Source organism: Microcebus murinus, chromosome 2, assembly GCF_040939455.1.
Source record: "Microcebus murinus isolate Inina chromosome 2, M.murinus_Inina_mat1.0, whole genome shotgun sequence".
Taxonomy (NCBI): domain Eukaryota; kingdom Metazoa; phylum Chordata; class Mammalia; order Primates; family Cheirogaleidae; genus Microcebus; species Microcebus murinus.
Window position 1 is genome coordinate 23,871,145 of NC_134105.1, and position 27,296 is coordinate 23,898,440.

General features: G+C 50.8%; 1 protein-coding gene across 3 annotated transcripts in view; it reads right to left on the minus strand.

The window, feature by feature from the left end:
• The window catches only part of CSMD2 (CUB and Sushi multiple domains 2), a 570,274-nt gene that overhangs the window by 226,147 nt on the left and 316,831 nt on the right, over positions 1 to 27,296 (minus strand). For 2 of the 3 annotated variants that reach the window (XM_075996375.1, XM_075996373.1), the window contains exons 11-13: positions 26,356 to 26,459; positions 22,895 to 23,007; positions 7,899 to 8,081 (exon numbers count right to left, since the gene is read on the minus strand). The exons of the other annotated variant lie outside the window; for it this stretch is intronic. In XM_075996375.1, coding sequence (XP_075852490.1) covers positions 7,899 to 8,081; positions 22,895 to 23,007; positions 26,356 to 26,459 — 400 coding nt within the window. The remainder of the gene's footprint in view (positions 1 to 7,898; positions 8,082 to 22,894; positions 23,008 to 26,355; positions 26,460 to 27,296) is intronic. 3 annotated transcript variants of the gene reach the window in all.

Here is a 27,296-nt window from a genome sequence, read left to right on the forward strand (position 1 = left end):
GGGAAAGCATGGACATGCTTCACCTGTGCACAGGTGCCGAGGTCAAGGTGGGAGGGAAGTGGAAAAAGTACCTGTCTATTTAAAAATAAAGGTAACAAACAATGCATGTGACCTATCTGGAAAAAAAAAACCCCAAACCACAGAGCTGTTATATTTAGAAAAATGAAAGTAGACGAACAAAAAGAGAGATACGCCATGTATCTGGATAGGAAGGGTGTGCCTTATAAAAATTCCCATTTTCTTCAGGTTAATTTATAGTTTAACAAGAGCTCACATACAAAATCCCAGTGGGATTTTTTTTTCACCCGACAAAATGATTCTAAAATTAATCATGAACAACAAACAGATGAGAATAACAATGAACACTCTGAAAGAGAAAATAATTAAGAGGAAGGAGTTGTTTCTAGCTCTGCCAGATATTAGAACATATTATAAAACAACAATTAAAATTATTCAATACCGGTGCTAAGATAGAAACAGAGTGGCAGAACAAAGTGGCTGACTCAGGAAACAGACTTAACTACATCTGAGGATTCAGTATGTAATAAAACAATTCATTTCCCTCAAATCAAAAGGGAAATGAATTACTTAATAAATTGTGTTGGAAAACTGCATAATAGTTTGGACAATGTTATACATTCATCTAAATAAACTCCAGATGGATTAACAAATTATATTTTTAAAAAATCAAATTACTGACAAATAACCAAAAATAGAACAAACTGTTTCTCAGATCTGTGGCAGAATGATAACTTTGTCAGCTTTGAAGAGAAACTACAAATATTGAGAGGTTTGTCTATATAAAAATGTTTAAAACAACTACACAATGAAAAATAGCAAAGCAAAAAAAAAAAAAAAAAGGAAAATGAGATTGGGAAAATATGTATATCAAATACCATTAAGAGTTCCTAGCCACAATATGGGAAGAGTGCCTTCAAATGAAAATATCAACACCCTAGTCTAGTAGCCACGTGTCAGTACAGATAGTCCCTATATAGGAATTGCAAATAGCAACTAGATAGTTGCTAAATAGTCCATGCTAGACAGGGCTGGGCCCAGGCTGGCTGGAGAAAGGCCAAGAATGAAGTCCCCATCTGGTGTCCTGTGATGGAAATCCTGGCACCCCTCCTGACCCCCCTCTCCTATCTCTTGCCCCAGCAGGGACATGCCTCTGGCCTGTGGTACCCCAGCAGTCTTGCTCTGGACTCTGCTCCCATGGGCCCTCCTTCCCTTCTTCACTCACATCCATTTGGCAGCAGCCAATCCCTTTAGGAACTACTGCAAACCCAAGTACCCAGACCGGCATTGTGTGTGTGACATGCGTGCTTGTGTGGGTGTGCACGTACACACTCGCCTCAATGTATCTGAAGAACATGTCCCTTTTGCACTGGCCCAAGACCAGTGGCTTTTCCCAGAACCCACCACTGCCACTTGGATGTCTCCTTTTCCAGCTGGGCCCCAACTGTCCTCCCAACTATCCTAACAGAGATGACATCAAGTTTATGCTCTATGAGAACAGGGGCTGTTGCTTTTTTTCTGTCCAATAGCCGCTATGATGCCTGCCATGTTGCAGGTACTCAAGAAATGTATGTCCAATAAAAGAATGGACCTAAATGCATCTGTGTCACCAGTGCTTTCTCATTGAAAAACTAAATTGTAAACCACAAGGGACCACATGGAGAGAGCTTCTTGAGCTCAGGGACTGTGCCCAGCTCCTCTCTGGATTCGCGGCACTTATCATCATAGCAGTTGGCACTTTATGGTAGGTGCTGTAAGGATATGCTGTAAGGATATTTTCAACTTATACTTGTTATAAGTTGTGCTGTAAGGATATTTTCAACTTATACTTGTTAAATTAGCAATTTTTAAAAGGCCACACAAATACTTGAGGCTTAGTGAAGCTGGTAACGTTTACAAGCAAGATATGTGACCTAGACAAAGAAAACTACAAAGTTGTTATCTTTAGAAAAGTGAAAGTAGACAAACATAAAAGAGAGACATGCCACGTTTCTGGATGGGAAGAGAATGCACTGTATGAATCTTAATCTTACAGCTTTTGCTACTGGCATTATGAACCGGTATAACATTTTGCGGGAGCCATGTAACAGTATACATCAAGAGTTATAAAAATGTTCATGCTCTGGCCCGATAACATCACCCCTGGAAATTTATCCTAAGGAAATAATTAAAGAGAAGAATAAAAAGCCACATGCATGAGGATGTTCATTACAGCCTTATATAAAACATAATTGAACATAATTGGTTGAATAAGTCATGGTCCATTCACTAGACAGAAGATCCCATAGATCTAAGAAGGATAACTATGAAAGATATGTAGCAACATGGTAAGATCCACACCATAACATGGACATTAAAACACACAATGCAAAAATGTTAGGTTCACTTTGATTAAAACCACACGAAATATGCGTGTAGATGGGTAAGAATCAAAAAAAGAGTGGCCAAATTTGAAACCAGTTTTGGTTAAGGGAGGGAGGATAAGAGTATTTTAGTTACTTAAACTTTTTAATTTGTTTAAACAATTGCATTTAATTTAAACATTTAAAATACCCAACCAAAAGTCTGTGTTGAGTATCAGCTTGAGCTAAGAGCTCCAGATACTCACTGAAGTAGAGTTCTAGCACATTATATAGGGCATGGCACTAAGAGTTCGCCCCTTCAACCTGGGCAGAATTGTCCCCAGATGCTCTGCAGTTTAGAACTTGACCAGGAACAGCCATACCCTCTTATGCAGCTGACTTTGTACGTAGTAGGTGCTCAATAAGTCAAGATGGATAGATATATGGATGGGGAGAAGGAATGAGAAAAAGTAAAGATTAGGAAAAGGTTTCAATTCCAATATATTGCATACTGGTATATAATATTGATAGAGTTCCAATAAGGGTCATAGATTTAACCTTCATGAACTTGTCTAACTCCTGCCAACTTCTGTTACCTTCATGGGAGTAACTCAGCCAACAGTTTGCTTCTCTACTCTGGCCTGGTATTTTTGTTCTAGGCTTATTTGTCATTACTTCTTCAAAGGACCCCTTGGATTCCAGAAATCTGGTACAATGGACAGAATGCATTACTTGGAGTAGGAACATGGGTTCAAATTGCTGCTCTGTCAATTAATAGTTCAAATTCTAGCCCATCATTTAACAGTTCTATAGCACTTGTGTTAGCTGTCTTATTTCTTTGAACTTTGTTTTCACCTATAAATTGAGAGAATGCATCATAGAATTGTAGGGAAGATTCGTGTCTTCCCAATGACATAAAACATTTGCTAAACATTGGCATCTTCTGCTCCTTGTTTTCTCGCTGCCATAATGCTACAGACTTTGATAGTGGCCTCGCTTAAAATGCAAATCCACAGGATCCTTCCTATTTGGAATTTGACAAGACCAAGTCATCCTGGACCAGTAGTTCTTAATATGGGATGGTTTTCCCCCTAGAGAATATTTGGCAATGTCTAGAGACATTTTTGGTTGTCACAACTTCTGTGCGGGGTGGCTGCTACTGGCATTCGGCAGGTAGAGGACAGGGGTATCCTATGACGCACAAGATTGCCCCATACAAAAATAATTGTCTGGACCCAAATAGCAATAGTGCTGAGGTTGAGAAACCCTACCCTAGAGTGATGGCCCATGGGAGAAATCAGCTTCCTGAGGACCCTGTGACCCAATTCACTCCTTTGTCCTTTAGAAGTGTGGAGCAGAAGGTGGGAGGGGTGGGGAGGAATGCAGAGGGCAAGGAAAGGAAGACACTAGGAGAGGGCCATTTCCCATAGCATCCCTGTCTAGAACATCCTCCTTTGCCTCCAAGCACTTTAAAGTGCAGCTCAAGCCCTGTATACCCTGGGGCATTTTCTTTATGCACCCAAGGCTCCCATTCTTCCTCCCATGACCTCTCGAGATTAGACTGCTGATTTGCAACTTAAACTTTATACATCCCAGTAGGCCCTGCCTTCACATTCCATGCATATGCCACACACATTAAGAACTGAGCAATTAGGATTCACACCTTCTACGGTGGTTTGCAAGATGGTAAAGGAAGGCCCGCATTCCTGCAGCCTTGGCGCACATCTCTGGTGAAGGGGCTGTTTAGAAACTTCTTTTGAAAGTGGCTGCTAATGGCCTGATAATTGGTTTTCTGGCTTCCTTATGAAGTGTGAAGTATTCTGCTAGCCTGTCAACAAAGCATCAAGTATTGTGCAAACCACCATTAGAGTTATTTGTATCTTCCTTCCCATTGTATCTCTTGTAGGGGAGGGGTAACTGGACATGGTTGCATGGGAAAGGTTCACCACACTTTTGCAAGGAAGTGGGCAAGGAACCGGAAGAGCTTCTGGAAGGTAAGGAGTGTGTGCAACCTGGCCAAAGCTTCCTTTCGCCAAGACAGCCGGGGCGAGCACATTTCCTAGGCAGAGACCGAACAGCTCTGAATCCAATGCAGGGTGCTTGGCATGGGGCAGGCACCCAGTAACTACCACCAAACAGATGGGAAGTGGCACTACTTGCCATTGATGCTGAGCATTGGTCCCTGGGGATGTGAACTGACCAAGGAGTAAGAGGAAAGAAGCTGGCTCCATCTTTTCTCTCAAAATGCTTTTCACTGTGAGATACATCATCTTCTTAAAAACCTAAATAAAAAACACTATCTATTGAGCATCTACTACTGTGAGGGCACTCATAAGCCAACAAAATGATTCCGAAGTCTCTGCTTGCTACAGAGAATGTTTTGGAACATGAAGGAAGAGTATATTTGTGTAGTCTTGGCAGGGTAATTCCTTAAGTGAGGAATTGTTTTGAAGAAAATGTTTCAAGAGAAGAATAATGCATGGCTTTGTATTTGTTCAATTGTTCAAAGAAATTTGAGCCATCAAAATAATTTCCCCAATCGCCTTTTAACTTCTAATAAGGAAACAGCAGTTTGTTTGCTAAGTATTGCATTAATATTTATTGTGACTAATGTGTTGTGAAATTTAGGACACTTATGCTGACTTTTGCTAGAGGAGTTTTTGTATGTATATTTATGAACACTTTAAAAACAGACAGGTAAATCTTAATATTTTATGTTTTTGTAGACATTTATAGATGTTGTCCCTTTTCCATTGCTCACAGACCACGATATATCTGATCTAGAGTCAGAAGTAGAATGACAAAGTTTAACATTGTCCCTTAATCAAATATGACCTGCTCTATAATGATCCACTTTAGAAGTAGTTTCTAAGCATTTATTGTGGAAAATGGGAGGACTGCTCATGCCATAGTGACTTCTTTCAATAAATATGATCAAGAAGGCTTAGAATTTTGGAGGCAGAATGGAGTGCTACCCTATTGGATAAATCAGTAAATGAAATCCAGACCAGGAATTCGAGACCAACCTGGGCAACATAGCAAGACCCTGCCTCTACAAAAGCAAAATAAGAATTAGCCGGGCATGGTGGTGTGTCCTGCAGTCTCAGTTACTTGGGAGGCTGAGGCAGGAGGATCACTTGAGCTCAAGAGTTTGACGTTACACTGAACTATGATGACATCACTGCATCGACCTGGGTGACAGAGTGAGACTTTCTCTCTTAAAAAATAAAATCCAGAGAGGTAGAGGAGATGCCTTAGCCTCGGTCATAAGCTGAGCTGGGACTAAGAATCAGGTCTCCAGATTTTGAATCCACAGTTATCTCAGTGCGCCAGGCCTTTCTTATCTGCATACCTTCACTCCCAGTTAGACTATGGGCCCCTTGAGGGCAAAGCTCGGGACCTACAAAAGCACCAGCTTAGGGGCTGGGTGCTCAGTAGAGAGTGGACAGGTGGCAGTCCCTCACCTTCACCAAATGCAAATGCGACCTTGCTAAGTGGTGCAAAGGCATGGCCAGTGGGCTCCTGCGGCCTCCTCCACTGAAGCCAGCGTCCCTGAGACTCAAACTGTGTTCTGTCACACTCGAATGTCCAGACAAACTTGAGCCATGGAAGTGCCTGGGGATGTCATCTTCCTGTACCCCAGAATTGTCTAGAAGAAGAAATGCCATCTTGGCCCCCTGGAATGCCTGCTTCACAGTTCTCACCGGCAAGCCTCAGGTCCCTTGTCCTTGTTTTGAACCACAGGGAGCACCGATCCATACTTGCGGGGACAGCCCTGTCCTCTTTCCTTCTCAGCTGTTTGCAAGCAGTGCCCAGCTCGCTGGAGGCTGCCAGCCCTGTTTGTGGGAAGTGGGGCCCACTGAGCAGCACTGCAAGGTCTCCTGCCTTAGAGAAGGTTTTAGAAAGATGGTCTAAAACCACTCCTATGAGCCAAAGGGTCCAATCAGTTTTTGGAGAACTCAAGTGATAGCCCCTCAAGTAGCATTCTGTCACCTGCATCGCTCAGCTTATGTGGCAGGGAACCTTATCCTGGTCCCAAGGAGCTGGCTGGCTCTGCTTTCCACTTCAGTCCTACCAGCTGTCTGCCCCAAAGGCTCCATCCTCTTCCATTTCTCCCTGCCTTGTTTTATGTAGACGGATGTCAGAGATTAAGCCCCCACGGTACCTGGGGTTCCCACAGCCTGTGACTTCATCTTCTCAGGCCCTGCCTCTAGCCTGCCCCTGCAGGGCCTGCCCTGTGCACTTCCGCCTGGCCTCGGTCTCTGCAGTGGCCAGAGCCTCTGTGCCGGCTCGCCTGAGCCTTCCTCTGGGCCCACAGTCCCACCGTGATAAGAGGCTAATGCTGTCGGGCTCTATATTCTAACCACACTAGGGAGCAGAGATGGGCAGATGTCATGCAATTTAATTCTTTTTTCAATAAAGGTGATTTGTTCAATGTGTATCTAAGAGTGATTTGATCTTTAAACCTCTAAAGAATTTTTATATAAATAAACTCAAAAGTCATCAAAAATGCTCTGTTAGACAAAGAGGTTTTTTTTTTTATCGTTTGAAAGATATAATCGCTGTGGTATGAACCAACTCACGAACTCTCGGTCATCACACAGACCCTGCTGGTCTACCAGGCTAGCCCTCCCCCAGCCCCCAGGGTCGTCATTCTCTAGCATGCAGGACTCAGAGGCCCCGAGTAGCCCACCGAGGTGGGTGAAGGATCAGAGGGTCAGGCTGTCTGCCTTTCCTCGAGAGAAGCCAATGGAAAGAGATGGAGTGGTGGGGTGGCCAGGGTTAGGAGGAGAAGACGTGATGTCCCAGAGAAGCTGGAACCTTTGATTTTCCAACACAGACCATGCCTGAGCCTCCCTTGGCTATGCACAGCCCCTCACACTTGCCAATCCCACCGTGACTGAAGACTTAGGTATCATTTGCGTCGCAGAGTATGGTCAGACCATCCAAGAGGAAGGAAGAAGGGCTTCCTTGTTCTCTCCACAGAACAGACCACACACCTCCAACCCCTTCCCCAAAAGATCAAGAATCCAAAGATAGCTTGATCCTCCAGCCCTCCCTAAATCCAATACAAGAGGAAGCAATTTTAGGAAACCTTATATCTGGCAAGGCCATGGTTTCCCAGGGTTCCCAGAGGCTGGTACAGAACTCACAAACGTGCCGTCTCTTCCACCCTGATTGATTGTACGGTGTCAGTGGCTGCCATGAGGGTAGCAGGAAGTGTCTGGGTCTGAGCCTGTTTGGCCAAGCCCCAGTGACATCTATCTTGCTTGTAAGGACCACCAGGGAGGGTAAGACGGCATTGAAGAAGGTCCCCAAATGTCACCAGCAATTATTCTCAGTGCCATGGTCTATATCATTGCTGGAAATGAGGACCCAACTAGCAACATCCCAAGAAATAGAAGAAATCAACCAGAGGAAAGCGGTGGTTACAACCTGCCAGGTTCCGGGGGATGGGGCCCCTGGACTAGCTAGGAAACGGGCCCCTGCCTGTCTGTCAATGAGGACCCTGTCGCGGCCTCGTCCCTGCTCACTTACACACGCAGCCTGGCTTCTTAGCCGACCACTGGTTATTCTTTTGGCACGTGATTGCCTTCTGCCCCACCAGCTCAAAGGCAGGCTGGCACTCAAACTTGAGCGTGTCACCGTGGCGAAACCGGGAGCCTTCCCTCCGGCCATAGGCAGGTATGCCAGGGTCACCGCAACTGCCCTGCTCGATCTCTGAAAGACAGGAAGATGAGAAAACAGACAAAAGGTGACTTTATACCTCTCTTGGAGATGGAGGTCACATGACACGCTCTGCTGCCTTTCTTCCAGGAGGCAGTGCTCAGAGCGACACGGGTAGGACTAATGTTCTTAGAAGGGATGAGATTCACGAGTAATCCTGCAATGTCCTGTTTTGACACAGCGCCCCGCAATGAACAGGCCTGGCAGTTATCAAATGCATGGGACTCTGTGTCCACATAAAGTGCTCTAGCTGCTCGGGTATTTTCATTCCAGGAAGGTGGGTCTGCATACTTCGTAGGTTCCCTGTCCCAGGAGCTAACAAGTCCCAAAGTTTGGAGACTTCCTTACTGAACTTGACCCTGCATCTGGGTTACTAATCCAGATTACTGGGAGATGGTAAGTACGCTCCATTCCTGGGCAGCAATGGCGAGTATAAGACAACAAGGCAGCCAGTTCTCTCTGCCTGCCTTTGTCCCAAACTGGAGATTTAATGAGAATAAACATTCACTGCCTTCTGATGCAGAGGCACTTTCAGGAAGATTTTTTTAATTCGATTTAAAATGGTAACAGGTAAAATGAAACAAATGACTCATGAAGCATGCGTCTAAAGTTCACTTGAGTCAACAGCGATTAGTCAGATGTGGAGTGGGTTCCCTGAGCAGGCTCAGGGGCCTGCACTCAGTGGGCAGGGCAGGCTGGCTGCCTCACGGGAGCCAGAGGCTTCTGGAAAGGAGTCTGTTCTGGTCAAGTCCCCGCAGTTTCCTCCAGAGTCACCCCCACTTCCACCCACGCTGTGCTTAGTGTGTGGGAGATGAAGGAGGTGGTGGGCGGGGGAGAGGAAGAGGAGGAGGGAAAGGAGAGGTGATCTGTTCCCAGGGAGGAAGGCGCCTTGCAGGAAAGACAGGAAGTCATGAAGGAAGTGCCAGACTGTGAGGTGAGGACTGTGACAGCCCTGTGACTTGGGGGAGAGAGGGGCCTGCAGCCATCAGGGGAGAGTTTTGGACACCTTCCCAGGGTTCTCAGGACAAAGGAGGCCTGCCTTTCCTGTAGACATAATTAAGAGCTATCAGCAGCCATGGTCCCCGAAGTTGGTGTGTGTGACCCTGTCATGGGTGAATCTGCAAAAGCTTCCTTACCACAACTGCAGGGTGTCTGTGGGCTGATTAGGGTGGCTTGTGCCAGCCCCAGGCACTGTCATATACGGATGGGCTCTTGACCGTTGCATTCATGTTAACCCAAAAACTAGGGCACTAGCCCTCTGCTGAGAGCTGGCGAGACAAGGCAGTCCATACTGGGATTGTGTGTGTATATGTGTGCATGTGCGTGTCCGTGTGTGAGATCTAAGTCAAACATCAAGGGTCCTCCCGTGGGGTGGTCTGTGCCAGGTCCAGGGAATTCCAAGTACAAGCCAGCCCACCCCCACCTCTCACATCCCCTTGGCCCTCTGCACACACCTGCTGTAAACACATCGGAACCCCCTTTGAAGCTGCTTTTGCTCCTGCCCGGGGTGGAGGAGGCTACTCTGAGGCCTTCCAGGGAAGATGGCCCCTGCGCTCTAGGTCCCAGAGCTCCAGGGCATCCGAAGGAAAGGAAGAAGGGGCCCCTTTGACCTGGGAGGGCAAGCAGCAGAGCCCTCCTTCCAGATGTCCCCAGACATGCTCCCTGGGATGCGAGACCCTGGGATGGCGGGCTGTCACTGCAGCCGTTCCGAGATCTGGTGAAAGTTACCCGACATTTGACGACAGAGCTGGATTCTGCTGCCAGGAACAGGACCCAGATTTCAGGTTTCCTAGCAAGGCCCCACCATGCTGTAGAAGATATACCTGTGGGTGCACCTGCCTGAGCTCCTGCCCACAGCAGCTGGCCTGAGGCTGTGATGGTCTCAAGAGACCAAGCATCCTTAAGGCAGGAAGGAAGCTCCCTCCCAGCCCTCCCGCTTTATAGGCACTGCCCTATGCACATGCCCACACCCACACAATGTCTCTTGTCATCAGTGCAATAGTAAGCACCTACTGTGTGCTGGTCCTGGTGCTGGACACTTGAGACCTGGGCATGGTCTGTGCTCTCAAGGAGTGAACAAACAAGGAACAGGTATTTATGACACAGGTGATTCACGCTATGGAAACACACAGGAGAAGCACCAAACTCAATCTTGGAGGATTGGACCCAGAATAGGGTACAGGAAATGAGGCACTGGCCTCATATACAAAATTTCAGGGGGCATCAAAAACTCAGTAATCAAGACAAATAGTATCTTAGTGCAACTTTTTAAAAAGAAAATCACAATTAATTCCAGAAATCCAATGCACAATAAAGAAAAATAGCAACATTTAAAGTAAGCCTAGATTTGATCCTCCACTTGGAGAACAACTTTTGACGTTAGCTGTCTCAACCCCAGTCCCAGCCCTGTTGGAGCCTGTCTTTAATTAAAACATTGATTTGTTTTTATCTTGGGTATTTTGCATTAATATTGATTTTTTTAAAAAATTGCATTAAAATATCATTTATCTTAATTACTGGATTTTTGTATCCCCTACCCCCTGCCCTTAAATTTTGGTGAGTGCCTGGCTTACCTCACCCTAGTCCCAGCCCTGGGTCAGGGAAGACTTCTTGGAGGAGGTAATGTCTAAGCTGAGGCCTGAAGGTGGCAGAGGAGCCAGCAAGGGGAAGGGAATAGCAGGCGAGAGGGGAGGGGGAGGGCCCTCCAGGTGGAGGGAAGAACCGGTGCCAAGTTCAGGAGGTGAGACTATTTGTAGGACCTCAATCTGGCAGTGACAAAAACTACCTAACAGTTATCACAACAAACTTCTAGTTATATAACTAGTGACTCGTGCACTGATTACATGCCAGTGGCCACTCTGAGCACTTTGCATTGACTGAATCATTTCACTCTCACAGTAACACCCATTTTAAAGGTGAGAAAACTGAGGCACGGAGGTATCATGTCATCATGCAAGGCCTCAGAGGTAGGAAGTGGTGCATGTGAGATCCACACTCCAGCTGTGTGGCTCCAGGGCTCTCAACCTCTGTGCCACGACGCCCTTCTACAAGCATAAGCTCTTTCTACAAGGTGAGAAGAGATGAGGCTGGAAAAGGGCCCACCTACAAAAGGGCCTGGCAATCTGCTTAGGAGACTGGACTTGAGGTAGTAGGTGAAGGGGAGTCAGTAAAGGGCTTCATTCTATTTAGCATTTAAGATTTTGTATTTGAGAACTATCCCTCAGACTGCTGCCTGGACAATGGTCTAGGAGCAGCAAGCTGGAGTCAGGGAGATCATTAATCACTCAACAAACATTTGAGTATCTATTTAGTGTGAGTCACTGTACTGGGCATGGGGGCACAATGGAGACCAAGGCTGACACCAGCCCTACCTCCATGGAGCCTCCATTCTAGTGGGATTCTCATGATCATCCAGGAGATGTTTAATGGTGTCCTGGACTGGACACAGGCAGAGGGGATGGGGAGAGGCAGAAGAGTCTGGGAGGTCTAGAGCAGGAAGAAGCCACAGGCCACACCAGGAGTAAGGCAGTGGGGCAAAGGAGGGACAGGGGTCTACGCCTGGAGGGCTTGGCCTGGGCACTGGGTGAGCTTTCACTGAGCTGAGAGTGCAGGTGGAGGTGCAGGGCTGAACAGAGGGTCATCGGTAGGGCGTGCTCTGTTTGGAGGTGCTGGTGGGATCTCAGAGTGGAGTTACACAGTAGAAAGTGGCTACGTGGGTCTGAAGTTCAGAGAGCAGTCTGATCTAGAAAGTCACAGATGGCAAAAGAAGCCATGAGAAGGAGGAGACCACCCAAGAAGAGGAGAAGAGGTGTCAGTCCAGGACAGGACGGTTGCAGACATCGTAGGGACCGGCAGAAGAGTAGACTAAACCCCGAGGAGAGCGGGGTCACAGAAGCTCAGGGAAGAATGAGGTTCCGGAAGGAGATCAACAGCCTCCAACGCTGCAGGGAAGTTTCCAGAGGATGGAAAAGCAGGTTAGTGAAAGGAGGTCACCGTTGATACTGGCAGGAGTAGACTGAGTGGAATGACAGGGCCAACACCCAACGGCAGAGGAGGACGATGCAGGGCGAGCAGGTGACTTTCAAGACAAGCATTTCTCGGCAGTCAGCGGGGAGAGAGACATCGGGCTGCATCTCATGGGGGGTATGGCTGGGGAGGTGGTTAAAATAGTTTTAAGAAAGAAGAAACTTGACCATATTTAAATGCTAGAGAAGAACAAAGGGGGTGGAGATAGATAGATAGACAGACAGACAGATGAGGGGTACTGAATGGTTAACTGAAGATATGGAGGAGAAGTGGGGAATTTCCCCCATTCTGAGAGCGAGGCCCAGGGAAGGCAGGGGCATGGGACCCCGAGCACGCCGAGGACTCCCCTTAGATACCAGGAGGGACCCGCCTTCCCTCATGACAGGAGTGACGAGGGAGGGGGGTGGCACTGAGTCTTTTGGGTGGATGGCAAGAGGCCGAGGGAGGTCCTTTCATGACACAGCTCTATTTTCTACGAGGAGGAGGAGGAGGAGGAGGAGGAGGAGGAGGAGGAGGAGGAGGAGGAGGAGGTCACGGTCTCTGCGGAAGGGGAGGGGCCTGTCGAGGGAAAAAGATTTGATATTGACAAGAACGTCTGAAACGGCTGCTCTGGAGAAGAGGCAGTCGTGGCTAGACGGATTGCCGTGCACCTCTGGGGCCCACCGAGGGTGGGGATGGCTCGTCTGTAGGGACACACTGAGCAGGGCTGTGTGACTTGTTCCTGCAGAAGTGGAGAAAGGGGTGGCAGGACCGGCTGGGGGGGTGGGGCTGGGTTTGGACAGCGGAGAGGACAACAGGGCAAGGGGCCCAGGGTGCTGTCAGAAGAAAGGCCGAGGCGTCAGCCAAGGTGCTTGGGCTGGGGGAGAGCTGAAGGGAGCAGGGGCGATGGGGCGAGCAGAGCTCAAAGACAGTGTGGGGAGCGGGAGCAGAGGGCATGGCAGTGGAGCTGAGATTTCAGAGGGGCTACATGGCAGGCCCAGCTGCAGCCAGGGTGGAGTGCACTGAAAGGAAGCTAGAAGGTCAAGGTGTGAGGAACAAGGGGACAGCAAGATTGGAGTGGGAGGAAGGGCCCTGTGACGGGGACAGGGAGGGTAAAAAGTGGCAGAGCTGCGAACAGCAGGTCAAGGGAAGGAGTTCGCACGTTGGGGGGATGGCAAGTGCACGAGCCCCTCTGGAATGTGAAGTTCATCGTGTGGAGAAACGAGCTGCAAGCGCTGGAGAGGGCTACGGGGTAATGGTGACCTCGAGGGAAGTCAGGTTCCAGGGAGCATCTGGCAAAGAGGTCTAAGGTATAGCGGGCCGTGTTGACCAGAGAACTAAGACTGGGTGGAGGAGAGAGCAAAACAGAGCAGGGTGGAGCGAGAGCTCGGGAGCTCTCGCCAGGAAGGCACAGGGGGCTGGAGGCTGGCTTCTGTCCCTCCCACACCTCCTGTCCTGCCTGAGCCTTTGCTCCAAGCCCAGGGTCAACTCCTGCTGGTGACACAGGGACCAAGGTCCCCGCCTTCCCGCAGAGGGCTCCCTGTGCCCCACTGCCTTTCCTGAAAGGTGCTTGACCTTGGCCTTTCTGGTGAAGTGCCGACTAAGTCTGACGTCAGGACCCAGAACTGCAAGTAGATAAATGGAATTTTGACTTGGAGAAAAGTCACACATGCAATTTCCTGTTATCTGGTTTCATATAATTCCATTTTATAAATGTTTCTCCCCCAGCCCCGCCTCCACTTTTGCCTACCAAAAGTACACCGGGAAACATGACATGCTTGCTCCACAGAATTCGCCGAGAATTCTGCCGTGCCGGGCCCTGCCACTCAGCATCATTGCATGTCCCCATCTTCTGTGACTGCCCTCACTGTCTTCTCCCTGAATCTTTCAATTCCTGATAGCAAATTGGAGCCTTCTCTCATCTCCACATCCGCACAGACGGGACCACATTGTGGGTCCCTGTAAATCCACTGAGTATTTGATGGACTCCAAGGAGGGAGGCCTGGCTGGGAGCAGGACGGACCTGCTTCCCTTCCAAGCCGGTGGGACATCACCTGCTCCTTCACTTCCTCACTGTCCCCTCAGCCCGAGTGTCCCCTCCCCCCGCTGTCACATGTCTGGCTCCTCACATTAACATACTTTAGCTTAAAATGTCACCTAATAAGGGGTGGGGAGCCCGCGGCCTCAAGGCCACATGTGGCTGTCCACATCCCCAAGTGTGGCCCCTCGACCGAATCCAAACTTCGCAGGACCAATCCCTTCATTAAAAGGATTTGTTCTGTAAAATTTGGGTCCAGTCAAAAGGCTGCACTCAAGGATCCAAAAGGCCACATGTGGCCCCAAGGCCGCAGGTTCCCACCCAGTACTTTTTCTTTTCTTTCTTGGAACCCATTCTTTCCCTTCCCAGCGCTGGCCGCCCCTGTAACTCTCCGCCTATTTATTCAACGTGTTTTATTGGCTTCTGTCCTACACATTGGGGGTGGAGCTGCAGGATCGAAGGGTAAACATTTGTTCCCTGGAGCTGTCTGGGTTGGGCTTTGGGGACAAGCTGATTCACCAACTCGGCCCTCTTGTTCCCAATCGGCTGCTGGGTTGGCCTCCTTGTTTCTTGTCTCCCCACCCCTAGAGAGTCAGCCCTATGAAGGCAGGCGTTGATTATGTTTTGCGTACATACTGTGTACACACCACTGTGCCTAGAACACAGAGGATACTCTGTTTAATGCATGAGTTTTTCCAGTTCTGCAAGGAAACTGTGCCAAATGCCATGCTAAGTATAGAGCTGCCTGACCCACCGCCCCTGCCCTTGGAGAACTCAGAGTCAGGTGGGTATGGACATTGTTACAACACAAATGATGAGGGCAACGAAGGAGGCATAGACCTGACCATGTGACGTGTGGAACAGTAGAGGAGGCAGCCCCGGCCTCTGGCTGGGAGCACCAGACAGGCTTCGTGGAGACCATCCAAACCTGGGAATCAGCCTGGGTTCTGCCCGCCCTTCCCTCCCCGGTCCCCTCATATCGTCTCCTCCTCCTAAACTCCCGGCATCCTCTGCTCTCTGTCCGTCTCTCCCTGCCTGAGGCCAGCCCCGCTGGACAGCAGCAGCGGCCTGGTGCTTCCGCCGCCTCTTCCCTCCACTGCACACTCTACAAAGTAGCGCAGGATTGCTCAGAAGTAAAAATCTGGTCATTCTTGTCCCCTGCTCATGGATCATTTCATGGCTTCTTAGAATCTGCAGATTAAAACCCTAAGTCCTTGGCATGGCAGGACCCTCGCCCACCCCAGCCTCATCTTTGGCCATCACCGACCCTGAGATTTATACCTCACAAGATTGAGTGATCTGGAGGGAGGCGAAGTCATGCAATGGCAACAGGTCAGGGTTATGGGGTCACAAAGGCCAAGACTCTGGCTCTGACTCGAAGGAGTAGACCTTGGGCACATTACTTATTTTCTCTGAGCCTTAGTTTTGTCATCTGCAAGATGGAAGGGTCATAATAACAAGGCTGCTGTGAGGATTTAATGGGCTCACAGATATGACAGTTGTCAAGATGCCCAGCACATGGCGTGTGACCAGGAGCCAGTCGGTGATGCCTCACTGTTGTTCCTGCTGCTGCTGTTTGCAGAGCCCAGCCGGCTCTCACACGGCTCTAGCTTGGCGCCTGCTGTCCTCTCGTCCCAAAACGAGCACCCCCTGCTCGCCTGGCAGACAGTCATCTTTCAGTGTCAGTGCAAGTGTGTCCCAGTCTGGGATCTTCCTTTCCATCACCCAGGTGACTTGGTTGCTCTTCTCTCTCTCCCAGCCCCTGGGACGTCGCTGCTATCACAGCCATGGTAATAGCAGTGTGGGGCGCGTGTTTCTCTCTGCAGTTTTGTGTCTCTCTGTCAAACAGTACATTTCTCGAGGACAGAGACGGTGTTTTTGAAATGTCTATACCTGGGTCTCTAGTAGGGTGCAGGGCACAGAGGGGACATTCAATACACGTTTGAGGAATGATGAGGGGAGCGTGGAGGAAAGGATGGAAGAAAAGCAGCAGGAAAGGAGGGAGGGCGAGAGCATAGTGTCTGGAGAAGAGTTAGAAGCTCAGCGTGGTGGGAAGTTCAAGTGCTGGTGAAGAGAAGCAGCCCGAGAAAGGGTTGAGGGGTGGCCAGAGGGGGACCGTGAAGAGCCTGGTTCCATGAGTGCTGAGTCACTTGAACTCTACCCTGTAGTTGTTAGCTCCTTGAAGCCAGGGCTCCGCTCCCTTCTGCTCTTTGTATCTCCAGAACCAAGCCCAGCTCCTCATGCATAGTGAGCACTCCAGACCCCTCGTTCGATCAGCTCAAACTCCTAGTGAGTGACCAGGGCCAGAACAGACTGGATTCCACCGGGTTTTTCTGGGAGGAGGCAGTTGCTGTGTGTATCTAGCTAAACTTTGTCTCCCGGTGCCTGAAAACCCTTTAAAGGTATCGTGAACGCTCAATGAGTGTTCTAAGAACATGCCTGCTGTCATTCCTGGCTAAAGTTGGCCTCCCAGCTCGTGGGGACCTGCCAAGCAGAGGTGTACTGAAAATAACAGGGGAGAGGTCAGAAGTGGCCCTGGGCTTGGCATCCGACAAGAGGAAGGACAGTGTCTCAGCACAGGTGGTATCAATGATGCTGGGTGGCTGCCCTTGTTCTCGGTCACCTCCTCCTGCCCAGCACCACAGTGGTGTGTTCCAGAGACGGGTGTGGCCCTCCCAGCGCAGGGCATGTCTCAGCCCTCTTCTGCCCACTTGCTCACAAACTTCATTCCTACGGGGGTTTTAACCTCAATCTATCCACATGTCAGCTTTCTAAGCCAGTCTGTCCTGTCTCTCAGGGATGTCCGACAAAGTTCTCATCCTTCAAGCAAGTCTCAGTTTCAGACCTCAGCTCCTCCAGGGCGCCTTCCCTGATGCCCCTGAGCAAGATTAGCTGCTGCGCCTTTGTATTTCCCTGTCTTTTGGCACTTACTCTACACTACGGAAAACAGACTATGAATTAGGAGAAGGCAGAGATCGTCCTGTTGTCCCTGTTGCCTCAGTGTCCTGAACAGTGTCTACCACACATCATAGACTCTGAAAATAGGAAAATGTTCAATAAATAGATGAGCTCATTTCTAACTCGAGCGCCCTGGCCCGGCGGGCATCCTTTCCGCAAAATCCCCACCGCCTCACTCCCTCCTGTCTCCGGGTCCAGGCCCAGCTCCTTCCTGCCCCGGCTGGCCTCCCAGCCTCCACACTAGGCTGCCAGATCCCAGACTCCAGTGAGGAAGCAGGGAGACTTCCAGATTGATGTTAAGACTTGTTAGCAAGTTGTGTGTAATTTTATAATGTTTCTGGTAAGTGCTAATTGCCTGTTCCTTAAATATTTCTTGTTCTACTGGGAAGCAAAGCAATTGCAACTATGAATGCATTTCCCGCAGCTGGCTGCCCCCATGGAGGGAGATTGAGCTTCTAGGCCCGAAGAGCTCAGATATTGATAGATCGTGAGTCCCCCCCCACCCCCACCCCCAACCTGGGATGGTGACAAGCAGAACTGGAAGGATTTCTGAGAAATAACTGTCCCAATTTCTTTCCACCAGGGCTCATACTTGTACCGAGGAGGAGGGGTGATACTGCAGTACCATCTGCCTGCCCCAAGGTAGCAGCTCTTCGCCCAAACTGGGGCAGACGGGGTATTGATGATGATGTGGCCAGGTGTGCCTGAGGGAGAGGTGGAAATGACGACGGATAGAGGAGGCCTCTGTCCCCAGATGCCTCATGCCATCCTGCGGAACACCTGCACGCCAGCTACCTTCCCGTCCCCGAGCCAGGATGGCTAGCTTGTGTGGCACTGCCCGGGAGCTGGAATACCAGGAGGGATAAGAGGGGGACGGAGGAAATTCTGAAGCTTCAGGCAATGCTGGTGTAGGTTGGAAGAAGAGCTGCAGGCCTGGGTATACAGGGAAGGGAAGCTCTCAACTGAGCACTTACTAAATGCCAGGCCCTGTACTGGCTGTTCACTACACTGGGTCCTCAGGAGACCCTGGGGAGATCACGTTCATCAGCCCCTCTGCACAGGTGACAAGGAGGGACTGGCGCACAGAAGTCAAAGAAAGAGCCTGATTAGAAATTGGAGCTGTCCAACCTCAAAGCTTACAGGGACAACAGAGAATGTGTGGGCTTTTGGCACCCAAGCATCAGAAGGTGGCAAAGTGGCCCAAGATGGAATTAAGAGGGTGCCTGAGTGTCCCCATTGCAAGAGTCGTTACGATGGGATTCAGCAAGCTTTTCCAGCACACACTCTGTGCCAGGCACTGGGCTAGGCCCTGTAGCACTGGGGAGATTAATAAACTGTAATTTTTGTCTTGAATAGATTCACAGAAGCCAGAACTAGTTTAGAATAATTATCATGGAGAATGCTGGATGCTACGTGAAAAATTTTGTACTTTATCCTAAAGGCAATGAGAAGCTGTCATTTAATTTGTTTTTAAGTAGGAGAGAATTGTGCCAGATTTGGATTCTGGGAAGATCACTGTGCTCCGAGTGGCAGATGGGTGGGGGATGGAGGGAGAGGACTGGAGACAGGCCTGCCGGGTGGGGGGGCTGTGCCCCATCCAAGTGAGGGTGATGCGGGACAGGACCGGCTCACCACAGCAGAGGGAGAGGAGCAGGAGGCTGCAGAGTGAGAACCAGGAGCTGGGAGCGCAGTTAGAGGAGGGAGAGGACAAGGAGGAGGCGGAGACGAGGCTAGCAAAGGGCTGGCTGGCCCTTTCATGGAGACGGCACACAGGACAGTTGTGGACGGGGTGGGACGGCTAGCTTGGAGGGTGCCATGACTCCTATGTTGAGGCCCTTAACCCCCAGTGTGACTGTACTTGGAGATGGGGCCACTAAGGAAGTTAAATGGGGTCCTAAGGGCAGGGCCCTGATCTGATAGGACTAGTGTCTTCATAAGAAGAAACAGTGCAGAACTCGTGTGCTTGCACTCTCTGTGTGCACGCACCGAGGAAAGGCCACGCGAGGATGTGGCGAGAAGGTGGCCATCTGCAAGCTGGGAAGAGAGCCCTCACCAGAAACCAAATCGGCCACAACCTTGACCTTAGACTTCTATTTAATGGACTCCAGAGTTGCAAGAAAAGTAATTTCTGTTGTTTAAACCACCCGGTCTCGATAGTTTGTTACAGCAGCTGACTAACACAGCAGGATTGGGTTTGAGATGTTTTGGGGAAGCCATATAGAAATGTGTAACAGGTAGATTAAAATACAAGTGGGGGACAGAGGCAGAAGTCACCAGGTTTAGGTTGCAGTCGAAGCCATGGGAGTAGAGGCAAGCAACTGCAGAAGGCCATGGAACAAGGAGACTGAAGGCTGAGGACAGGCCTGGGAAGGGGCCCGAGGAGCCTGCAGCAGCTGTGGAGGAGCAGCTAGAGAGGGGAGGGGAGAGACGCCAGACAGCAGGATGGGCAGGGACAAGGGGTCCCATAGGGTGCCAGGGGACTCAGCCTGCCCACCTTCCTGCAGCAGATGGGGCTCCTCACCCCATCATGAAGCTGGAACAACAGAACAACAGGCTTCGCCCCTCGGATAAAAAGTCCAAGGTGGGAGGGGGAGGAGGGAAAGGGCAGGCCCACCCAATCTGACCCTTCAAAGGTTCTTCTTCCCATTGGGCAAAGTGCAAAGGCTTTGTGAGGCCCTCAGGCCATCCGTGAGCTGGACGCTGCCTCCTGCCCCTTCTGTGTCCTCACCCAGCACTGTGCGCACGGGGGCCCTCATTCCCCAGCCCGTCTCGTGAGCACTGAATGAGATGAAGCAACGTCTTCCAAACTGGTGTTTAGCTACGAATCCTCTCTTAAAAGAAGGCTCACAAGGAGTAAACAAGAAGGAGAAGAAATGGAGGCGGGGCCAGAGCCCTCGCTCCCAGGCACACCCCCCCATGTTGGTGGTCCCCGGGGGTACCCTGAGTCTTTGCATGACACTTTGAAACCCCTGAGATAATGAACATAAAGCTTCAGGCACACAGTAGGCTCTGCACAAATGTCACGTCCCCTTCTTTCCAGCGGAAACACAACAAGCACATCTAACTCCTCTTTCCTGCACAACAGCTCTTCAAATATTTGAACACAGCTCTCGAGTCTCCTGAGTTTAACTACTTTCCCCCCGAAGTAAATCTTCGGGGTCATCAACATTTCCCGCTGGGATTGGCTTAAATCCATTCCTTATCCATCTCAAGCTGAGGTCCCCACATCTCAGCTGGATGCTCTGACGCCCGACCAGGGCAGAGGAGAGCGCAACTAACTCCCTGGGATAAGTTCTAGTGGCTGATATTTATTCACACTTCATCTTATCCTACTCATTTAGCCAACAGCTCTACCCCCGTCCAGATCTTTCTGCACCGTGTTTGCCGATTGGTACTGTCATTCCTTTCAAGTTCATGCTATTTACGTCTTATCCAAACTACTGGCAAAATATGGACAGATTAAGGGCATGCGGGTGACATGGGATCATTCCTCCCACTCCGGGAACGTTCACTACTGAACATGGTAGAATTTCAGAAATGGGGGAAAACTTAGAAACTCTGCCTCAAATCCGTTCCTGTTTTGAAAGTAGTGAGTGACAGAGCTGGGACCCGAGTCACGGTCTCGTGATTTCCCGTCGGCTGGCTCCCTTCTGCCCCACCGCTGCGTGTGTGTAACTTACACACCAGGATGGCCCGTTCATTGACCTACCCGTGGACGGGTCCATCCGCTACTCACTAAGTGCCTCGCAGTGTGCAGCATTTCTCATATTCACGTTTTTTTGTCTAACAATCTTCACAGGCCCTCCGTGACCTTGGTTGTGTCATTATCTCCATTGTGCATAGGAAAAAACAGAGCCCTAGAAAGGTTCCATGACCTGCCATGGAGCTAGAAAGTGATAGAGCCAGGATCTGCACTCAGCAGGTGTCACCCTGTAAGTGTTTGTTCTCTGACTGCTGTTCTGCCTCACCTAGACACAGGGCTTCCTGTTCTCAGAACAGTACAGCCATCATCTTTACCCCAGGGGACATCGTGGTATGACAGGACAGTGTTAGTGTAGGAAATACGGACTAGCTTCCTCTTAGGGGATGAACTGTGTCCTTCAAAAAGATATGGTGAAGTTCTATTTTTTGTTTGTTTGTTTTGAGATAGGGTCTTACTCTGTCGTCCAGGCTGGAGTGCAGTGGCTAGATCACAGCTCACTGCAGCCCTGAACTCCTAGGCTCAAGCAACCCTCCTAGCCTCCTGAGTAACTGGAACTACCAGTGTATGCCACCATGCTCAGCTATCTTTTTTTTTTTTTTTTTTCGCAGAGATAGGGCCTCAGTATGTTGCCCAGGCTGGCCTCAAACTCCTGGCCTCAAGTGATCCTCCTGTCTCAGCCTCCAAAAGTGCTGGGATTACAGGTGTGAGCCACCACGTCCAGCTAGATATGGTACCTATAAGTGTATCCTTCTTTGGAAATAGTCTTGGCAGATGTAACAAGATGAGGACACAGTGGAGTGGGGTGGGCCTTTAATCCAGTATGCTGGGGTCCTTATAAGAAGGGGAGAGGCACACAGGAAAGTGCATGATGACAAAGGCAGAGACTGGAGTGATACAACCTTGGCTACAACCAAGGAACACCAAGGGCTGACAGCCACCACCAGAAGTTAGGAGGAGGCAAGGACGGCTCTACCCAGGGTCTCAGAGGGGGCATGGCCCTGATGACACCCGGATTTCGGACTTTCAGCCTCCACACTGTGGGAGAATAAATTTCTGTGGTTTTAAGGCAGCCGGCTTGTGGTACTTTGTTAGGGCAGCCCTAGCAAATCAATACACCTCCTGCACTTAGTCTGGAAACAGAGCATGGGTCCTGGAGCAGGAGCAGCCGTCGGTCCCCGGTACCTGGGGGGTGGGGGGTGGGGGTGGGGAGCGGGTGTCTGAGCCACAGGGGAGGCCTTCGCCTCCTGTCCCCCTAGCAGCCACCTAAGCATTCTGGGGACTTAAGGCTCACTTTCTTGATAGAGCCTTTCCTGACCCCCAGAAAGGATGACTTCTCTGTACTCTCACTGGCTCTCTGGGCAGCCATCTGGCTTCCACACCTCATCCGTTTTCCCCTCTGTCTCAGCGCTAGAGCAGCAGCCCCTAAGGTGAAGCCCAGGCCTGATGCCCCTGTCCCCCTAGCGCTGGCCAGGTGTCTGGTCCCTAACAGGGGCTTAGCGGTTCATCACGTGTGGATTGGCTTCTCCCTCCCTCCTGTGGGGATTGGCGTTAGCAGCTGTTGGCCGACAGGTGGCTGGGAGGCGCAGAGAGGGCTGATGGTGGGGGTGTCTCTTGGGCCCCGGAGTTTGCAGTTCCCTTGATGCCCGTTCCCAGCAAGAGCTGAAGACCCTTTCTGCACCCTCCTCGGGCCACCCACACTGGTGTGCATCGTCCCTAGCCCTAGGCACAGTCACTCACCCACCTCCTTGACACCCAGTTAGGGCAGCTTGGGAAGCTACTGTTCTCAGTCTGAAGATTTTAAAAATGAGTGAAGCCTCCTAAAAGACGACATGAATCAGGTATGAATGGGGGACGGAACTGGCGTCTGTGCCTGGTGCTGGGTGCCTAGCGTTTTAAGTGATTTATCCCAGATAATCCTCGAAACAACCTGGGAGGCCCACGGAACCAGGAAGGAGGCCGGGGCTCAGAGAAGTCGAGTAACGTGCCCAAGCAAAGCTAGCACAGGACAGAACCAGGACTCAACCCAGGGCTTTCTGACTCCAGATCCAGACCCCAAGTCTCTGACTGCCAGGACAGACTTCATGTGCCCCCAGGAGCGGTTACCTTCGTAGGAAGCCTTGAATCCCAGGGAGCTGCCGCTGCCATCGGTCTGGAAGAGGAGCCACATTTGATGGTTGGTGCTGACAATGAGGTCTGGGACCGATGTACCTGTCAGGCTGGCAGAAGAGACATATTTAGAGGCATGCCCCCAAATAGGATGACTGCCCGACCCAGGAGCCAGGCCCACTCAGGGGAAAATTCTGGGTCCCACTGTGTTTGTGACATGGGAGCCCAGTGGTGTGGATTCTGCCTGCTGGGAAGACTCACTGCCTCTCTGCCTCGGCCACGGGCAGAGCTTGGATATCAACTTGGACTCCCTAGCCCAGACCCCTGGGCTCACAAGGGCTTTCCATGTCCTCGCTTGCTCAGGGGACGGGGACTGCTGGAGCCAAATCTAACCAAGGGGGTGCCCACACTCTTGCAAGCTTTGACCTCTCATGTGAGCAGTATTGCAAAAAAGACACCCCCACACCCCACATCTGTCTTCATATGGGTTTCCACTCACAGAAACCCATTTCTCAGGTCAGAGGGGAATGGGAGCCATTCCTTAAAATGAGACACCTCCTTCCATTCTAGTGTGAGAAACGAGGCTTAAACACAGCCGTCACCGGAGGGCCACGTTCTTTCTGAAACAAAGGGTTTACACCTGGGGAAGATTCTGATTAACCACCTCTCGAGTCAGACCCTGTGCTGACCAATTTCCCGCCCATTATCTCATGTCCGTCCTTGTCACAGGTGAGGGAGGAGTGTCACCCACATGGCACCAATCAGAAGGCAGGTGCAGAATGGGTAGTGGCACTCCCAAGGCCAACCTGATACAGAATGGTGGAGCCAGCACTCTGCTTGCAGGCTGGGGTTTCCGGAAGAAACCTGGCTCCCTCCTTCTGTTGACACCAGACAAATCACCAGCACACGCAGAGCGGGGCAGAGGGCTGCAGAGGGGGCGATTGGATTAATGGGTCCTAATCTCTGCTTCAGCCCAGGGTTTCAAAGTTGGGGGGCTGTTGCAGAGAGATGGTCATTACAGCGTGAGTGCCTGGGGTGGAGCTGGGATAGAACACCTGGGACAGAACAGCCTGGCCCACGTGCCCTCCCTGAGCTTGGGGTCCTGACACTCCGTAATGACTGACTGAGGCTGGCCTGTGCTGGCTCCTAACCCTGGGCTGGTGGTGAGCAAGGGAGAAGCCTGGGCCTCTGCTTTTCCTCTGTTTAACCCAATTATGACAACAAAGTAGCCCAACCATTTTGCGTGTGTTTCCCTAAAGGTTTGAGATCAATGTTGGCTTAAAGAGATCTGGGTGGAGGTAGAAGAGCCTGTGGGCCTAGAGAACTTGTTGGGGGCTCCCTCAAACTATACTGATCTGGAGACCGGGGCCAAGCTCTGGCTCTGCTATTCATTTGCTGTGTGACCTTGGGCAAGTAGCTGAGCCTCTCTGGGCCTTTTCCCTCCATGTTAAATAAGGGATTGTTTTGTATGATCTCTAAGACTCTTTCCAGCTCTGATGTTCTAAGGCTCTATGTCAAAGCACAGTGGGATCATGGGAGGAAAGAGAGCTGGGATCCTGGCCTCTTGGCACACTGGGCTGATGCACCATCCAGGGAGTGAACTGGGGCAGACGGTGAGTGATGGGGATGCACCCAGAGTGGGGGAGAGGTGGGCGAGATGTGTGATTTTATGTGTCAACCTAGCCAGGACACAGGGAGAGCAGATATTTGGTCAGACACTATGCGAGAGAATGTTTTTGGATGTGAGAGTGTTTCTGCGAGAATGTTTTTGGATGAGACTAAAATTTAAATCAGTAGACTGAGCAGAGCAGTGTGGGTGGACCTCATCCAGTCTGCTGAAGGGTTGGAAATGCAACAAAAAAGTGGACCCCCTTGCCCCAAGTAAGTGAATTCTTCCTGCCTGGCTGCCTTTGAACTGGGATATCGGCTTATTTCCTGCTCTTGGACGTGAACCAGAATGTTGGCTCTTCTTGGGTCTCGAGTCTACTGGTCTTCAAACTAGAATAACACCACCAGGTGCCAACTCACCGCAAAGATCCTGGAACCTGTCAGCCTCCAAAATCACACGAGCCAATTCCTTATAACAAATATCTATCTATCTATCTATCTATCTATCTATCTATCTATCTATCTATCTATCTATCCATCCATCCATCCATCCATCCATCCATCCATCCATCCATCCATCCATCTACCTACCTATCATCATTTCCTATTAGCTGTTTCCCTGGAGCACCCTCACTAGCACAGCGGACCAGGCAGCAGGGAGAACGCCCTTTGGGCTCACACTCCATGCCTTTGTCCCCAGCCGTGTCACCTGACTCAGCAAGTACCATCGGATGAGACGGGTCACATAACTGCCCGGATGGCATCACCTCCAGGCAGGTGTGGGACCAGGCAAGACTCGGGAAGGTGTGAGAACCATCCAGAACAGCACAGCCTCTGGACAAGCAAGCTGTCACTGAGTGGCCATTTCTCATGCAGCATCGGAACCAGAGGGAGATGGCCTGGAACTAGCCTGGCCGGGAGGGGCTGTGTCATGGGACAGAGTCCTTGACTGAAATGAATAGACAAGAACTCAAGTGCTAGTTCTGTTACCAACGTTCTCTGCAACCTATGGGCCTCAGTCTCCCCACCCGTAAAGGTAAATGGAGCTAACACCTTTCTCACACGGTTGCTGTGGAGCATGACATAACTGATGCAAAAATTCCCGCCACAGTGCCTGGGTGGCGCTCCATGTCTGTGACTCCCCTCCTCCTCCTTGGAAGGGAGGTGGACATGGTCAGGCCTGTCTGTCTGAAGCTGGGCCACATGCACTGAGCAGGAGCGTTTCCTGGCTCTCATGTCAGGCTGTCGGTGGGCAAAGGAGAAGCTACATGGCCCCCCAGGGCACAGGCCCAATGTAGTAGAATCCCAGGACAGCCTGATATCTTCCTGTCCCTTGACTACACTACACCATACTGGCCTTTCTTGGCTCAGGAAATGTGGTCACTATGAGTGTAGGCCCCGAGTCTCTGAAACCACCCATCTCCCAGATGGTTCAGAGCCCGCAGGGAGGTTAGGAACACACTTCCATTGCCCCGTCTGAGGCCAGCCTGCCACGGATGGCCATGGCCCAGAGTGAAAGCTGTCTGGTGGCAGAGCCGGGTCTGAACGGAAGCAGACGGCCAGGGCAAAGGTCCAGGCTCATGTGTAAAACCCCCATCTCCCCCGCCCCCGAGAAATTACTCATTCTGTTCGCTTTTCCTGTGAATTCCCAGGGGAGAATTTGCCCCATCTGCTTTCCCCCAGGTTGGAGTAGAGAGAGGTGGAGGGATTGTTGTGGAAACCAGGAGCCCTGAGAACGCTGTCCCCGCTGCGCTGTGGTCACCAGCAGGACTCGGCAGGCCCATCCCACCACCCCCAGCCCAGCGCCACGCGCCGTCCCGCCCTCCAGATCACACGCCCGCTTCACTTACACGTATAGAACCGTCTTCTGGTCCCCATCCTGCCCACCGTCCCCGACCGTCAGGGTGTCATAGCCCCTCTCCAAATCAAACTCCTCAAAGGCGAGCTTGATCACCTGGGGGCGGGAGCACACGGTTAGGAGCAGGCAGGGACCTAGGAAGCCTTCCAGACCCTCACGAGGTCCTGGCGCCCAGAGTCACTGGTGACACCATCCTACACACGCTGGCCATCCCTGCGCCACCTGAATGTGTGTGACTGTTTCCCTCCAGGCTAGACAGTCTCTGGAGCTCCCTGACGCTTCAGAAGATGTTCGCGGCACATCTGGCCACTTCCAGAGGCTGTCGCCGCAACCGGGCACATCTGGCTGGCTGTGCGATGACTAGACTCCTTCTTCACGCTTTAACGCGCAGAGCCCCCTGGGCTGGCAGCAGTTTTTCAGGTCACATGTGGAGCTGCAGCTCTCCTGCCCCCAGGGACCTGTCGGAGTTTCTCTCTGCCTCTCTGCCTGCCTTTCTCCATCCTTTTTGTTTGTTTGTTGAATAAATGAATGTTTTCAGAAGGAGATTTCGGCAAGATTCCTCCCTCTTGTTTTAATCCTGCCTTCCACAAATATTTACTAAGCCTCAGCATATGCGAGGCTGGGAGGAGGCGTTTCGACAGCGAGTGCCACACGGTCCCTGCCCTCGGTGAAAAGAGGAGACGGAAAAGCAAGCTGGTAACCACAGAGTTGGGGGGGGGGCGGAGGTCGCAGCGCAGCTGCGGTGACAGAAAGGACCTGTGGCAGGGGAGGCCAGCGTGATGTGGGGTCTGAGAGCATTCTGAAGGCTGCAGAAGACTTCACCAGGCCAGGGGGATGCTGGGAGAGGGAAGGGGATGTTCTGAGGAGGAGTCAGGTGTACAGGGCCTGATAGATAGAACATTCTGGAATAAGTTGTTCAGTGTCTGTTGACTG